This window comes from Balaenoptera musculus, chromosome 11 (assembly GCF_009873245.2).
Source record: "Balaenoptera musculus isolate JJ_BM4_2016_0621 chromosome 11, mBalMus1.pri.v3, whole genome shotgun sequence".
NCBI classification, from domain to species: Eukaryota; Metazoa; Chordata; class Mammalia; order Artiodactyla; family Balaenopteridae; genus Balaenoptera; species Balaenoptera musculus.
Window position 1 is genome coordinate 100233170 of NC_045795.1, and position 17218 is coordinate 100250387.

At 54.4% G+C, this 17218-nt stretch overlaps 1 protein-coding gene across 1 annotated transcript in view; it reads right to left on the minus strand.

Annotated features, from left to right (window-relative positions):
- Positions 1–581, minus strand: part of FGD5 (FYVE, RhoGEF and PH domain containing 5) — a 114942-nt gene extending 114361 nt beyond the window's left edge. The window contains 1 exon segment of the mRNA XM_036869338.1: positions 455–581. Coding sequence (XP_036725233.1) covers positions 455–467 — 13 coding nt within the window. The 5' untranslated portion in view covers positions 468–581.
- Between the last annotated feature and the right edge of the window lie 16637 nt (positions 582–17218).

Sequence of the window (17218 nt, forward strand, 5' to 3'; positions counted from 1 at the left end):
GACCTCAGACGGTTCCCGTGGGCCAGGAGGGGCCTCTGAGGGGCCAGCGAGGGCCTGGCGGGGACCCCGAGGAGCAGGAGTGAGGATTTAGGGGCGCGACCAAGTCGCCTTTGCGAAGGGAGCGTCATTCCCCGCTGCGAGGGGACTCTCAATACCGGGACCGCGGTGGGAGAGGGATACGGCCGTATGTGGCCAGGGTGCGGCCTCGCCGAGACCGAGGGGGCGTCCCCGAGGCTGAGCGTCTCCGACAGGGGCAGCGGCCCCCGATGTTCTCGTCCTCCTCGGCGAGGGCACTCGTGACCCGCCCATACCTCGGCCGAGGCAGAGCAGAGTGGGAAGGTCGGGGGTTTCTCGGCAGCTCGCTCCCGGCGCCCCGCGGGCTACAACTTGGAGCGCCTGGCGGGGGCCCCTCGCGCGCGTCCCTCGGCGCCTGAGGTCGCGCGGAGCCTCCTACCTGCTCTGTTCATCTTCCAGCGCGCGGAGCCAGGGGCCGCCCGTCGGTGCGTCCGTCCTTCCGAGCACGAGTCCGCGCGCGGCCTCACTCCATGGCCGCCCCGCGGGGCCCGCACCCCCTGGCGCCTGCCCCGCCCCCGGCGCGCGCCGGACTTCGCGCAGCGCGCAGGGCAAGTGGGGGCTTGGGGGGTGCGAGCCTCCGGGGCTGGGCGGGGCTGGGCGGGGGCAGGGAGGGGAAGGGGCGCGAACGCGAGGCGCACGGCGTCGCGTTCACTCAGGACTCCGCGCGGCGCGCAGGGCCAGGGGGGCGCAGGGCGCGAGCCTCCGGGGGCGGGGCCGGGGGGGCAGCGGCCGGGACAGCGAGCGGTGTCGCGTCCGCTCCCGGCTCCCAGCTCCGCGCGCGCTGCGCTCTGGCCGCCGCGCCGCTGCCCGTGCCGCCGCTGCCGCCGCTACCCCTCCGCCCCCTCCTAGACGTTTCCTCCCGCTCCCGGAGAGGAAGGCTTTTTTTTTTTTCTCCCCTTTCTGCTCTGTCAGGGATCGAGGGAGCCGAGGGGCGAGGCGTCCCCGCGCACATTTAAAGGGGCCATGGCCGTGGGGACTCGGGGAGCTGCGCGAGGTTCAAGGCACTAGGATGGGAGGGGCGGGGTGAAGCTGGCGAGTTGGGCTTCTGGGGACTTCCTGGTCCCTTCGCCCAGCGGACCGTCTATCACTTTATTTTCAACCTCGGGCGTTCATTCAGTCCTGGGCCAAGCACAGTGCTGAGCGCAGAACAAGACAGCCCCAAATTCTTGCCCTAGTGGAGCTTAAATGGGATGTCAGTGGAGACACAAGACAAATAAGCAATAAACATCGTTTCAGAGAGTGATGGGTGCCTTGAGGGAGATAAACCAGGGTCGTGGGGCAGAGTAATTTTTAAAAATGCAAATTCTCAGGGCCCTCCCCAGACTTAACTGAATCAGAAATCCCGTGTTTAACAAATCTTTCAGGTCCTTCCGATGCAAGCTAGTTTGAGAACCTCTGGAGTAGAGAACAGGTGATCAAGGAAGGTCTCCCTGAGGAGGTGACATTGAAAGGGAGACCTGGTAGATGAGGAGCCTTTGTCCATTCAGCGCTCACCAGCCAGCACCTCGCTGGGACCAGGCCTGGTGCTGGGTGACACGGATGACTCAAGCCTTCACCCTTGAGCACCCGTTGGATTGGCCACGCAAACATAGGCAGTTCTGCTTCCCTGGACAAGTGCTGGGATGGGGACAGGAGGTTGTGGGAACTCAAGAGGCAGCCCCTGAGTGGAGAGGGTTCCAGCAAAAAGAAAAAAAAGGCCTTTCAGGTGGAGGGAGTAGCTTGGGCAGAGACTTAGATGTGTGAAAAGGCATGGCCTGATGGAAGAGCTGTGAGGGGTTTGGCAAGGCAGGGAAATAGAGGGTGGCAACATCTGATAAGAGGCACAGAAGGTTGGGGTGAGGCGTGCTTTGAAAGCCATACCAAGGGCTTCCTTCCATCAGCCATTGAAAGCTGAGGGCAAGGGTCATGTCTCTCATCTGTAACTGGCAGCCAATACTTATAGAGCACCTACTGTGTGCCTGGCAAGGTGTTAAGCTCTGTACCTGCATATTTACTCATTTAAGCCTCACCACAACCTTACGAAGCTGGTATCAAAATTCTTCCCATTTTACATTTGAGGAAACCGAGTAAACTAAGAGTTCACATGAGCTTTCCTGACTGTTCTTGCCCTGGCTGTCCCATGTCTGCATCTCCAGGATCCAGCTCAAGGTGTGGCTTGGTCATTTAGTAGTTTGGTTGTGATCCCACTATGTGCCAGGGTGTAGGCTCGCAGCAACCCCAGCACTCTGTGGGAGGGTGCGGGGCTGGGGCACCTCAATTCATTTAGGCAATTCAGCCAATGTATCTACTATGTGGGAGTAGGTGGGGGGGGGACATGGAACATATCCCCCTGCACCACCACCATCCCTTCCTGTCCCTCATTTGGGGACGAAAGGCCCAGAAATGGCCCCATGCCAGGGTGATGACTCCAGGGCAGGGGCTGTGTCTGCTCTGCTTACCCCTGCAGCCCTGGCATCTAATAAAGAATCCAGCACTTAGTAGGTCTTCAAAAAATATGTGTTGTCCACAAAAATAAAGGCCTGGGACAGAGGTTCAGACTAATGTTTGGGATCACTTTGGTTTTCTGGGACTGAAGGTGGCAGAGGCTAGAATTTTTGTGACTTTGACCAGCTGTGCTGGGAGCTTGTGAGGAGGCAGAATTCCAAATGGCCACGAGGCATTTCTCAGCCTTGGCTGTCCTCCCTGAACCTAGATGCCTTTGGTCCAGCGTTTGGTCCAGGCAGTTCCAGATAACCATATGTTTTCATTGCACAGATGAAACACTTACTGCTCTGAGCATCGTCTGTGGAGCCCAGCAATAGCAGCACTCAGGTGCTTCTTAAGAATGCAGAATCTCAGGCCCCACTCCAGCCCTACTGAACTAGAACCTGCATTTTAACAAGACCTCCAGGTGATCTGTTTATACATCTGGAGAAACACTGCCCTGGATAACTCACCCCATTACTTTTTGGCCAGATGTACTGCCAAAGTCCACAGAAGTAGAGAAGAGACTTCCCCAGGTTCTCACTGGGGTGAGAACTTAATCCTCTGACCTCTGTCTCCTTATTAATACATTATTATAAGGTGGGTAGGTTTCTGGATATCTGGGGGCCTGCACCCAGCAGAACTCCTGGTGCATATTAGGTGCTCACTAAAAATATAAAACTTGTATGAAGGTCTGATTTGAATTGTTTCATGAGCCAGTTGGTGCCTGACACAGAGGATGTTCAATGCACACATACTGAAGACAGGAATCAATAAATTTCAGTTAGATAATGTGGAAAGGCTCTGGGGAGGTGAAACTCGTTTCCCATCATTATGAAAAATCTTATGTTTTCGCACTCACCAAGCACTTCCATATACCTAACCAAGTTTGTAGGTTTTGTCTTGTTTTTATCTTTTAATGCCCACAGTATAGAATCAGATTATGCGCGTTTCAGGCAAGGGCCTAGGGTGTACCTCAGTTTCTCCAAACTCAGAAATGAATTTGATCCTTTCAAAGGACTTATTCATCTCTGAACCGCTACAGAGTCCTTAAGCCTCCAGCATTTTGTGGGGAAAACCTTTTGCCTCTGAAATAGGAAATCAATGGCAGAATTTGTGTTACTTAGACAGGCCCTTCATAAACTTTATGGACCCCTGCGTGGAAGCGGTGGAGAAGATGATGGAGGTGGTGATGGAGGTGATGGCGGAGGTGGGAAAGGTCGTGTTGGAGGCAAAGGATGTGGGGTAGGGTGAGGTGGTGACAGGATAGAAGTAGCTGTGAACATCACAGTTAAGGTGGAAGGCGTGATGTAGTCGGAGGTGGTGGAGGACGAGGTGGATGGAGGTTATGGATTTGATGGATGTGGTGGAGATGGTGGCCTTGGAGGAGGTGATGGAGGTAGAGGTACAGAGGGTGGGAGGTGTCCGTTTGAATATGGGTACAAATGAGTGAGTGGATCAATCACTTCAATATTTGATGCAAGAAGAAAATATGGTTTAAAAGTTGAGATCATTTCTGGGAATTAGCAATAAAACTCAAAGAACCTAGGGCCCCCAAGGCAGGGGCAGGAGAGGGAGGCTCAGATAATTCAATCAACGGCCAGCTTACCCTTTGCTGCAGGGCCTGTGGAAAGAAGAAGGGAGGGCAGGAAGAGACCTCAGTGCTTCGCTAAGACCTTGCCACGACTGTTGAATTTGGGATTTGAGGCTAAGCAAAGTCTACTTTAAAAGATCATAGCACCAAGGGCAGTTGGGAAAAAAAACCCAGGTCTGAACTTGTTTAGCTGAAACCACACGGTGGTGTGGAGTGATGAGCCGTGAAGCTGAAACGCTTATTCCTTTGTTTGCTTTTCCTAATACTAGAAAATGGATGCGAAAGACCAGAGGGCTTTCCAAACATCCGGAGCTAATACTGGTGGTTGGACTTGCTTAGTCCTTATGGAACTGAGCTATAACCACTCACTGAGCTCAGGGATGCGGTCAATAACTGTGTGGGGGGTGATGACCATCATCCCTCTGGGTTTGAGCCTTTCACACACACACTCTTCGCAAGAACCCTATAAAGTGTTTATCTCCCCATTTCACACTTGGGAAAACTGAGGCCCAGACTGGGGAAGTGACTTGCCCTTCCAGCCCAGCCAGGACTCACACCCCCTTCACTCTGAGAACATGTTCTTAACTACCAGGCTACACTGCTTTCTCTGTGATGGGCACAAAGTCTGCCTAGATTTCATGCTTTCCAAATCACTCACCATCTTACTTGCTCCTCTCAGCAGACGTGAGCCACCCAGGGTAGGTGTTATGCCCACTTGACAGACAGGGAAACTGAGGTCCAGAGGGAAAAATAACTGGCCTGGGATCCTACAGTAAGTCAGGGGATTCCAGTGCTGGGATCCACACCCCCTGACATCCAGGCCCAAGTCGGAATGATGTGGAGCTCTGCATACAACTTAGGTGACCTCAGATCAAAACCACTGAAATTCAGTTCCCTGTTCCCACCTGCCTGAAGCCTCGGCAAAGTGCAGAGCCAGCACCAAAGCTGGATGTGATCTCCAGAAACAGAGAGCGCCCAGGCTCTGTGAGCTCCACGGCCAAGCCTCCCAGACAGGCGGTAGAGCGCAGTGGTCAGGAGCAACACTGACCTGGGTGTGACCTGGGCGGGAGGGCAGGTCCCAGCCTCAGCTTCCCCATTGGTAGCTAGTATTTGCTGAGCGCTTATTTGGTGCATTCAGTAAGTCTTTTGCATATATTAGCTCATTTACTCCTCCCAACAAACAAACTCCTCCTGCCCCTGAAGTAGGCAATGTTATTACCCCTGTGTTACAGACAAGGCTACCAAGGCACAGAGAGGCTGAGGCATTCGCCCAGGGATACATAGCTAGTGAATAGTGGGGATTCCACCCTGGCTCTGGGGCTGGCTTTCTTACCCACTTCAACACACTGCTGCCCTGTCAAGGATATGATAATAGTGTCTCTGCTCATTAAATGAGATAAATTATCTAAAGCATTCAGGAGGGGACAGGGGAAGACAGGAGGTGCTCAAGAAATGATCATTATCATTTAAACATCTAGTACAGAGTTGGTGTTCAATAAATGCTTACAAACAAAGTACACTGGGAACTGGGGCACCCACACCCCACGATCAGAGCAGGAGAGGGATGGGAGAGAGCATTTACTGAGCAGCCTCTGTATACTGGGATGGGTGAGAGGGGGCAACGGGGGAGCCCCTCGGGAGCACGGGGAGGCAGCCTGGACCCTGCTTCCTGGCCCGGGGTTGGGGAACGATCGGGGTTTTGTTTCCCACCAAGATGGGGGCGCTTCCATAAAGCTGGGGTGCAAGGCCAGCTACCTTCGCATCCCTCTCTGTAGCAGAGTCCCCCTGGTTTCCCGGTTTCCACGAGGAGCAGCTCTATGCCTTTTGTCTCCGGGGATAAAATGCATGTTATGAAAACGGAAATGACCCCAGCCCTGCAGCCTCTCTGTGCTTTTGGACTGCTCACCCCACAACACCACGGCTGCGACATCATCAGCTTCAGGGCTTATCTCCCCCTGGAAAGTAATTGAGTTGCCTTCCTGGCTCCAGGGGTGGGCAGATCTGAGCCAGACACCTGCCGGGGTGGACTCGGCTTAGCAAGGCCGCCCCTCCCTTCCTATGCCCCAAAGATCGGGCCCTCACCCCCACCCCACTGCACACACCGGGCCAGGCATAAGCAGAGGGAGGAGCGGGGGTCCTGAAGGCCCCTGGTTTCACCAGTCACTGGCTCTGTGGCCTTGGGGGGGTGGGACACTTCGCCTCTGTGCACCTCAATTTTGTCCTCTGTAAAATGGGAACAATGAGACCTTTCTCTCGGGGTCATGGTGAGGATGAAAGGATGTTATTTCCCCTCTCTCTTCCCTTTCCTGTCCTTGAAGAGCTCATGGCTTGGTCTGAGAAAAGGGCCTGGGTCAGCTAACAGTGACACAGTAGAGCTAGGGGTGAAGGCAGAAGATTGAATGGGCTGAGGGGCTAGAGGAGGGGAGGTGACATTGGGCTGGGCTTTAAAGTGGCATTTACAGGTGGAGGGGTAGGGTTGCCGTTCCAGGTAAGGGTACAGCCCGTGGGGATGGAAGAGGAGGGCAGGACTGGGGCGAGGTGAGAAGTGTGCTCTGGACAAGCTCTCCAATGGCCAGCCAAAGAGTTTGGACTTTACCCTGCTGGTGATGGGGAGCCTTAGAGTGTTTCTGGGGGAGGGAGTGACATGGCCAGACCTGTGTTGTAGCCGGAGTGGGAGGGGAGCCAGAGGGACAAGTCTGGAGGTAGGATGGCCCAAGGAGGCTGGGGCAGGGACCCCAAGAGAGATTAGGCCTAAATTCATGAATGTTCCTGACCCACGGTCACAGGGCTCAAATGCATGCGAGGAAGGCTTCCAGGAGGAGGCAAGCTTTGCTCTGCACCCTGGAAAAAAATCACACAAGCAGAGGGGAGCAGGAAAGGGCCTGCCACACAGCGGGTGGGAGTGGGAACTGGGGGTCAGTAGCCCAGTTAGGCTGATGTGTCCAGTGTGCAGGGGTGGGTGAGAGGGACAGGCAGGGGCCTCAAAAGCCTTTGTGCAGCAGGCCTTTGACTCCCCAAGGAAGGGCTGAGCTCTGGGGGAGGGGAGTCTGAGGCTGGGCAGGGCCACTCGGAGTTTTTATCACCACTGGGTGGGATCCAGGGTCTGTGGAGGAAGTGACCGCCCTCTTCCGGCCAGCCATTTTTTTTCCTTCTGCTGCCCGTTTGGCTTTTTCCTGAGGCCGCATTTCCACAACGGCCCCTCCTGGCTGGCTGGGCGTGGGCATGGCTCCACCACACACCCAGCAGCAGGGGTGGCCCGGCGCTAGGCTTCCTGCCCCTCTTTGGGCAGGCTGATTGGAGGAAAACAGCCCTCGAGCCTTCTTCAAAACAGGAAACTGCTCTCCCTGCTTCCTGAAGGACAGGAACTGTCCCCATGGCAACCATGGGACAAAGAGGCCATGTTAACCCTTCTGAGGTCAGGCCTGGCTGAGGCCCCTTCTTACCAGCCCGTCGTGGGTGTGGCACTGTACAGGTGACATCCTCCAAGTCTCACCACCATTCTGAGGGCAGGGCAGGGCTGGGACTTCATACCCATCGGATGGATGTCAACGTGGAGTTCCACTCCAAGGGCAAAGGCATGGCCACACAGCGAGTCGAGTGCAGCAGGGCACACGGTGGGTTCTGAGGTCAGCTGTCTCCGTTGAAATCTTGGCTGTGCTGGCTGTGTACCTGGGGCAGGTGACTGAACCTTCCAGCCTTAGTTTCTCTACCTGTGAAACAGGAAACGGTGCGGGGCTGTTGTGGGCGTCCGCTGAGTTCCCTGCTCGTCCAGCGCGTACTCACTTGTGCTATGAGCTGTTCTAGGCCCTGATGGCAGCGACAATGACACGAATGACAACCTCCTGCCTCGTGGGCTGAGTGTGTAGACGGGGGTCAGGAGGTCAATAGGCCCACATGTCCGTGCAGACCAGAGACTTGCAGGGAATGACCAGGGCTGCGGGTGGGGGAGGGGAGCATTCGGGCAGCGGGGTGGCAGGTGTGCCATCTGGGGATCAGCGAGGCACAGGGGCGGGCGAGGGGGGGAGCAGAGAGCCTTTGGGTCTAACGGCAGAGCAAGGCGGAGCCAAGGAGGGTGAGGCAGGCCGGGCATGTTCTGATTCGCATGTTTAAAGATCTGCCTCTGGCTGAGCAGACACCAGAGTGACAGGGACTCTGAATGGTGTTCTTCCTGAGGGGACCTTGCCCAGGACCCTGGAGAGACCTGAGTCATGGGGAGACACCATCTGTGCTGGTGCTGGGGAGCAGGGCAGGGCGGGGACTCCATGACCTGCCCCCAGTGCTGCCACCGTTCAGGGGCCCAGCCTTTTCCTTGACGGCCCACCAGGACACACCCACCCTCCCTCCCTCTGACGCCCAAGGGCTGCTGCGAGGAGGATGCGGTGGACGCAGCTCCCGCACTGTGGCAGAGGCTGCTCTCCTCGCGGGGCCTCCGAGATCCCACACTCCCCACCTCCCCACACCCCCTCCCCACCCCATCTCCCACCACCCTGGGCTCCGGCCACACTGGCCTTCCTCTCCATCCCAGATCCTGCCTGGCTCCCTCCAGCCCCTGGGACTTTTCCTGCTCTCTAAAATGCCTTCCCAAATTCTCCCATGGCTGGGCTGACCCCCTCATCCGCCAGGTCTCCAATGTCACCTCTTCTCAGAGACAACCCCACTCCTCCAGTCCCTCAGCATCCCCTCACCCAGTGTCTCTTCTTCGCCTGCACTTACCTATATCTGAGATCGTCTCAGGATTTATGTTTCCCTGTGTGGTGTCCATCTCCCCACCTGGTACGACAGCTCAGGGAGGGCAGGGCGCCCGGAGCAGAGCCTGGCACACACTGAGAACCACTCTAGTATCTGCTGCATACTGAAGGGACGATAGTGACAGAGGCCCCCCTTCCTGGGCCTTATCACCAAACCCCCGCTCACCTCCACAGTCTGAAGAGATGTGGTCTCTCGGCCAGGAAGGCAGCTCTCAAGAGGAGTTGGTTGGAGGTGAGGGGAGAAAGGGTTAATTGCCTGCCCTGTAAGGAACTAGTTTTGTTCATGAATGTTAACAATCACCAAGAACTGTGTAGGGGACTCGTGCACTGGGAGGGATGTATCATTATCCCCATTTTTCAGATGAGGTAACTGAGACGCAGTGAAGCAAAGTCTTGAGCCCAAGACCACACGGCTGGGAGGGGGCGGAGTTGAGGGGAAACCCAGGGGCCTGTGCCTTTCTCCTTAACCTTCCGCAGAGCTGAAAGGGGCCTCGCGCACAGATGAGAAAAGGTGTTTGACTATCTGAGAAATCTCCAAGGCTTTGTCAAGGCCACTGCCATCGGCCACATCATTGGGTTAACGTAGGTGAACACAAACTTCCTGGACTGAAGCACCCTCTGTGCTGGTTAAAGTGCGAACTCCAAAGCCGCATTCCAGGCCCAGTGAGTTAAGCCTCCCTGAGGTTGAGGTGGAGAGTCTTCATTTTGGGAAACACGGGGTTGAGGCTGTGGAGGCGCCACTGTGAGTGGAGACTGGGCTGGGAGGAGCACAGGGATCCTTTCCAGCCAAAAAGCCTGAAGTTCCAACTGGGTCATCAGCTGACAGCCTGTCCATTGATAATCTCAGGGTGCGGAGGAGTGTCTGAGGGGGCATGAGCATGTCCACACCCTGCCCTGCCGAGCTGGGGCAGCCCTGGGAAGGCCTGCCAGGCAGTCGATTCCAACCTCCGACCTCTGACCTCCTACCTGCTCTTGACTTACCCCAGGGACAGGGAGCTCATGTCCTCACAGGGCTGTCCTCCCCTTGTGAGACATCTTTGCGGAATGGGGGTGGCAATGTCACCTTCCCCGATGCACCAGCAAGGCTGGCGATTTTTTTTTTTTTTTAATTTATTTATTTATGGCTGTGTTGGGTCTTCGTTTCTGTGTGAGGGCTTTCTCTAGTTGTGGCAAGCGGGGGCCACTCTTCATCGCGGTGTGCGGGCCTCTAACTATCGCGGCCGCTCTTGTTGTGGAGCACAGGCTCCAGACGCACAGGCTCAGTAATTGTGGCTCAAGGGCCCAGTTGCTCCGTGGCATGTGGGATCTTCCCAGACCAGGGCTCGAACCCGTGTTCCCTGCATTGGCAGGCAGAGTCTCAACCACTGCGCCACCAGGGAAAGGCTGGCGATTTTTAAAGAGGCATTTGGATGAGCCACCAGGCCCGACTCCTGATTTATTTTCCGGAGTGGGGCTCTGCCCCTCTGCCGGCTGGTGGCAGAGGGCGGGGGAGCGGCTCTGCAAGGACCATGATAATTAGCTTAATAAGCGCGTGTGCACCCGTGCGGAGGGACCCAGAGGCAATGTGACCGCCTGTCATGGACACCATCAACTTCTGGGGTGAGCCTCCTCTACCTGAAATCCAGAGACTTAGAGAAATGAATCCGACACCATGAAAACACTCAGCGCTCTGGGCACCAGTGCACTGCCCCACAGCTGGGGGTCTCCATCCTTCTAGAAGAGGCTGCAGTCAGCACGCATGGTACCCCGCGGGAGCTGCCTCCTAGCTGCCTTCTGGCAGGGGCGCTGCAGGCTGGAGCCTGATCCTCTCCAGCTCAGGGGAGCCCCTAGGGAGGGGACGGCGTGTGAGGGAGGGGACCTTCAGCACATGGTCTGACAAATTCTGATGATCTCACAGTGTGAGCTGGGGACGGAGCCTGACAGCTCAGAGTTTGGGACGAGGGTGTGGACCACACACTGGGGTTTGAGCCCCAATCCCCGCCCCACCTCCCAGCTCTGAGCCCCTGGCAAGTCCTTGTCCCGCTGGGTGTCCCCCTCATTTATAAGATGGGGCATTTCTAGCACCTACCGCACATGCCCACTAGGGGAGACGAAGTAAGATGATGACCCTGCAGTGCTTAGCCCGGTGTCTGTTATGCAACATGCGCTCAGTATGTTAGATATTATTCCTAAGTATTACTCGTGAAGAAGTATCTGGCACAAAGTAGACCATCAATTAGAATTTGATGTCTTTTAGTGTTTGTGAAGGTCTAACCCACATGCCACTCCTCACTGACTTAACAGTTTAATTTTTAACTATTTATAAAAACAATTTGTTCACACTTCACTAATGAACAGGCAGCAGCATCCAGACTTTGCTCTGGGGTCCAGTCAAACTCTTAAAGTCCGAGGATGATTTGCTTCCCTCAGGTTGCAGACACTCCTGCCTACATAGATGTGGGCTCGGTGCCTCCTCAAACTGGTGGAGCTGTGGTGCTTGACACGTTATGTTTAATCACCACAGGCACTCTGTGTGGCAGGTATGATTACACCCATTTTACAGATGAGGAAACTGAGACCCAGAAATTTGCCTGGGAATACATAGGCAGCGAGCAGCAGACGGTTATGATCCCAGGTCTGTTGTAACCACATGGCTGGTGCTTTTCCCATTGCACTTAATTCAGGATCGCCCCAACCAAAATGGAGATAATTTCCCCCCAGTGGCAGTCGCAGCACTGATGAGGGTTTGAGGGGTTCCCTGTGACCAGGGCACACGTGGGGCGGGTGGTAGAGCAGTATTTGTAACCCCCAGCCTTTCCTCTGACATTCATTTCAACCCATTTATCGGCACCCTTTTTGGGCCAAGCCTTGGAGGGAACCTGGGGGGTCAGACACACTCAGGGAGCAAGCGAAAAGCACCACAGCTAGGACCGGCCGTGCAATTGTGGGGCTGAGCGCAAAACGAAAATGCAGTGCCTCTCGTCGAAAAATTAAGAATTCCAAATGGTGACAGTAGAACATGGGGGTTTAAACCAAGCACGGGGCCCTCCTGAGTGTGGGTCCCCGTGTGGCTGCGATGGCCGCACACCCGTGAAGCTGGCCCTGTGCACACCAGCCCTGCAAAAACAGCACCTCCGAGTGCCCAGCCCACAGCCTGGCACAGAGTAGGACCCACGTACACATTCATTAAGTAGTGAGTTCCTCCAACTCTGTGAGATGGACACAGGATCATGAATTTGCAGCTGGGTAAACTGAGGCTCAGGAAGGCTCCCGCCTCGCCGGGCCTCACCGAAGCCCAGGTCGCGGCCTCCTGCTTGGCGTGCTGGCCCACTGTTCCATGTTGACCCCAATCCTGACCTTTGTTTTCCTGATCCCAGAAAGAAGGGGTAATGTTTACCACAGGCTGAAGTTTATTTTATTTTTGTGTTTCCCAATAATTGATTCCAACAGTTCCTACAGACGTCCTGCCGAAGGAAAACATGTTTTGCTCACTCAACCTTCGACTTCCTCGCGGCGCCAACGGTGGTGGGGGCCCACGGCGACAAGGAAAGCGTGGGGTGACTTTTCCCTTGGTTATTTTATTTTTTTCCATCTCGCTGTCGGGGGACAACAAAACATGTTTTCCTTTTTCTCCAAAGGAAATCGGAACTTTCTTATTGACTACTTGTTGCCTAAAATTCATCTTCCTACTCCTGTGATTACCTTGGACTGGGTGAATTATGTGAGAAAACTTCAAAATAAAGGACTGTCCGTTATTTTACTGAAAGGACAACCATCACAACCAAAATTTTCATTCACATGAAGCCACTGATGCCACCGAAATTCACCTTGCCTTCCTCATCAGTGTCTGTGCATGCTCTTGAAGTGGCTTTATTATTCCAAGTTCTCACATTTTCTCATAAGGTTACCTTCTTCAAAGTGCAGTACTAGGGAAACTTACACAGATCCAATGTTCTGGTCAAGATGATGGCTGCTTGGAGTTCACTGAAGCAGATATGGGCGTATGGTGTGAGGTAGGGGTCAAGGATCTTTTCTCCCCCATGTGCATATTCAACCAATCCAGCAGCATTTATTTAAAATTCATCATCCTTATTCCACTCCATTGCAGTGTCTCCGTTGTCATAAATCTGGTGATGCCACCCATGTTGGTCTAGTTCTGGACTTTCTATTCTGTCCTCTTAGTCTAGTTGTCTATTTCTGTGCCAAGGCCACCTGTCTTAATCACTGTTGTGTCCACTGAAATAGATAATCATGGTTTGCTTAATAACTCCTCTACTGCTGAACATTTAGGTTGTTTCCAATGTTTTATTTTTATGTCTTGCTTGTACTAAGTCATGGTAATAACAAAAGCAATAATAGCTGAGACAGTGTGCCAGTCTCTGCTCTAAGTGCTGTCCATATATTAACTCGTTTAATCTTCACAACAAGCCTTGGAGGGAGGTGCTCTTGTGATCCCCTCTTTGAGAGACGAGGCCCTTGAGGCACAGAGAGGGATGATGGGGCTGGAGTCTGGACCCAGGCAGGGTGGCTCTGGGACTTGAACTTTCATCCACTTCCCCCTAGAATCAGAGAGTGGATGAAAGGGGAGTGCTGAAAGGGATGAATCAAATGTAGGCCGTAATGCCTTCCTTGTCTTCTGGAATTAATGAGGTGGCCTAGTGGCTGTGGAGCCTGAGAGCCCTGGGACCCCTCCCAGGCTGCACCACTCACTGGCTGGGTGACTGTGGGCAAGTGATGACTCCTCTTTAAGCCTCGGTTTCCCTGTCCGTAAAATGGAGATACTAGACCCACTTGTCTGGGCTATCGTGGGGCTCACGGGAGGTTCCCAGTCCTGTCTTAACTGCCTTGACTGATGGCCCAGGAGCCTCAGTGGCCCCAGAGGGCTCTTCCCAAAGAAGTTTTTGATTTGCAGGCATTCTGAGCTTTCCTGTTTCCTGGAGCAGCTGAGGGCATGGCTGGTGGCACCCCAGAACCTGCTTCTCGTGGCCTCTCTCTGCATTTGGAGATCTGAAGCTCTGGGCTTTCCTGACCATCAGCTCCCTGAGGCGGGTGCTCTCCTGAACACCCCTCCCCATTCGCTGGGCGGCAACTCCTCCCCCTTCAAGGACGGCTCTCCTGACCTGCAGGCCTGAGTAAGCGTGTGATGATACTGCCAGCCTAACTGCAGCCGGACTGTGAGCTCCGTGAGGCTGGACCTTGCCATGGCTCCGCTGACAGAACCAGGCACAGGCTCACAGCAAGTGGTGTTTGCTGAATGGATGAGTGAATCTTATCAAGCAGTTACCAGCCACCAACCATCCTAGTTTGCCTAGGACCAAGGAGTTTCCTGGAAGGCAGGACTTTCAGTGCTAAAACCATGGATGACTTGGTGAAACCAGGCAAGTTGCTCACCCTGAGTTACCACCACATGGCAGGCCTTGGGTTCAGCTTTTACAGTCACTGCTGGATCTATCCTCATGTCTTAGGTTGGGTCCCCTAGAAGCAGAGCCCAAGTCAGGGATCCAGGTGTATGTGAATTATTGAAGAAGTGCTCTCAGCAGGAGTGAGGGATGCAGGGAGCGCAAAGGCACAACGCCAAGCGAGGCTGTGGTCCTGGCTGGAGACTGGCCTCAGCGCAGCTCCGGAGTGCCGAGAGCACCACAGAGTTAGCCCCACCTTGAGGGGAGGGGGCCCTGGAGAAGAGTGGCAGCCAAGGGCAATGCCCAGGAGAGGGGCAGCAGCTGTCAGCCATTAGGAGCCATTATCACTGCAGTTGAGGGACGGGGGGCACTGTCTCGCAACAGGGATCAGACCGTGGCACCCAGTGTCCACTGGACTTCATAACAGCCATGGAGGGAGGTCAAGTATGGGTATATCCCTAACAACTCTGTTAACCTAAAACCAGCCAGTGGAATGAAATCTGAAGTCCTTACATCAGCTGCTGGCCCCCGTCTCTCTCCTCCCCGCCGTCTCACTGAACTCCCAGGCACCCCGGCCTCTTCTCTTGTCCCTGCGGACCTCTTTGCCCGAGCACGGCTAGTGTCCTTGCAGTTTTCTCCCTCTCCCTTGGCCCAGCTCTCTCCCTGGCTGCCTCCTGCCCGTCATTCAGGTCTCAGCTCAAACGCCACCTTCTTGGAGAGGCCAGGGCACCCACCCATATCCCCTCGACGCTGCTAGCCACTCTCCACCGGGCGACCCAGGTTATTTTCTTCCTGGCGCTCGCCACTATCTGAAATGAATCTGTCTATTTATGTTCTTCAATTGCTTTATGTCTGTCTCCATCTCCAAATACAGATTCTCTGAGGGCAGCGAGTCTTTCTCTTCTGGGGACTCAATAAATATTAGTCTAGTGAATGAGCATGTCCCCACTTTACAGATGACAAATGGAGCCTCTGAAAAGTCACAGGACTTAAATGAAAGGTCACCTGCTGCTGAGTGGCAGAGCTGGAGATCAAACCGGGCAGACCACAAAGCTGGGCTCCCAACCACCAGGCTGTCCCACCTCCTTTGTCTGGTGGCCAGACCGTGACGGTGGAGACGGGGTCAGATTGTGCATCCCCGGCGTCCCAGCTCCCGGCTCAGAGCCTGGCCCGGAACACGGGCTGGCATATGTGTGGGGAGCGGAAGAGTGACAGGCCACTGATGAGAAACCCTCCTTGCCTCTTAGAAGGCGCAGCGGAGGTGGCTGTGCTCCACCTGCTTTTCCTGGGGACTCGGGAGTCCCCGTAGCCACAACACCATCCTGTGATCAGAATGCACTGCCGGTTCCAGGGTGGGGTGGCGGGTGCTGTCTGCCGGGTGATCAATGTGAATAATAAACGTGTAGAGTTAATAAGCTCGAGTTAACTTCTCTCCCTTCAGTGACGAATGGGCTTCCCGGAGCCCATAACTCATGCTGTCGGCAAGCCTCCCTTCCCTCCGCAGCCATCCAGCCCCAGCCTGCTGTGAAATATTGCCCAGGGAAGGGGAGGGACCAGGTGCAGCCGGGGACTTATTTATGGCCGGGAACGCAGGGCTTTCAGGGAGCAGCAGGGTCTTTATGGGTGGTTTCTGGCTCCAGAAAGGAGATGGCTGGGGGTGAGGGAGGTGGGCGATCAATCTGCCACCAGTGGCTGGGGGACCATGGGTGACTCCTTTCCCCTCCCGGACCTCCTGTTCCTCGTCCGTCAAGGAAGATAATAATAACCTGGGCTGTTCCGAGAATCAGAGATGTGATGGATATAAAAAGTGCTGGACAGTGGGGTGGGTTTGATCACTTCTGTTTGCAAATGTGTGAAAACTTGGGGGAGAAGATAAGGTAGCTGTGAATGGAGATTGCAAAGATCCTTGACCCACACTCCCCAAAGGGTGGTCCTCGGACCAGCAGCCCCGAATCTCCTGGGGGCTTGCTAGAAATGCAGACTCTTGGACCCTGCCCCAGACCTCTTGGACCTGAATCTGCGTGTTAACGAGATCCCTTGTGATTCCTGTGCATGTTTCAGGTTGGGAATCACTGGCCTAGACCAAGAACGGACCATCAGTGACTTTGGTGCTTCCACTGACCAGTCCCCTGACAAGAGCAGACATTGCTAATCAATCACAGCACTCTTGCCAGTGGAGCCTAGAAACGGCCTCAGAATCCCTTTCTGCATAGCAGCCTCTGCCACTGCTCAGAGCTGGCATGCAAGGTGGAAACTAGTTGTTGTCCTGGTCTCCCAAATCTTTGACCAGGATCAGGAAACCCAGCCCAGTCCCTTCGACACAGTTTCTGGAACCAGCACTATTCACAGAACAGGGAAGGTAGCATGAGGCACGGAAGAGGCAGATATGGGAAACTGAGGCAGGGAGAACCCACAAGGCTCAGTGAGCACTGGGATTCCTGCTCATGTGAGGTGAGGTGTGGACACCGGAATACTCCTTGGAGGGTCTGCCAGACTCCCAGCTCAGCAGAGAGAGGATGACCTCCTCTTATGGGCAGACCTTCATAAGAACCTCTCAAAATGGCTTTTAAGAAAAAGTATTTACTACTTAAATTATTGGAGCTATAAAAACTGACTGTGAAAGTCAAACAATACAGAAGTGACATAAAAATATAACAATCTTGCCCTTAGCGATCCTCTTGCCCTGGGGTAAACAATGTTAGCAGTTTGGTGAATAGTTCTTTCCATTTTACTCTTTGCTCTCTCAAAACATGTTTACAAAAATAAGATCACGCCATGTACCTGACTCTGTCACTTGTTTTTTGCCCAATAATATACACAAACACCGTTCCAGGTCCATACGTATGGCTGCCAAATATTTTATAGAATGTCCTAGGATTCATTCAAGCATTGCCCTATTGATCAACACTTAGTACGTGCCTTTTTTTTTGAACAAATACCCTTGTACCTATCACCTATGT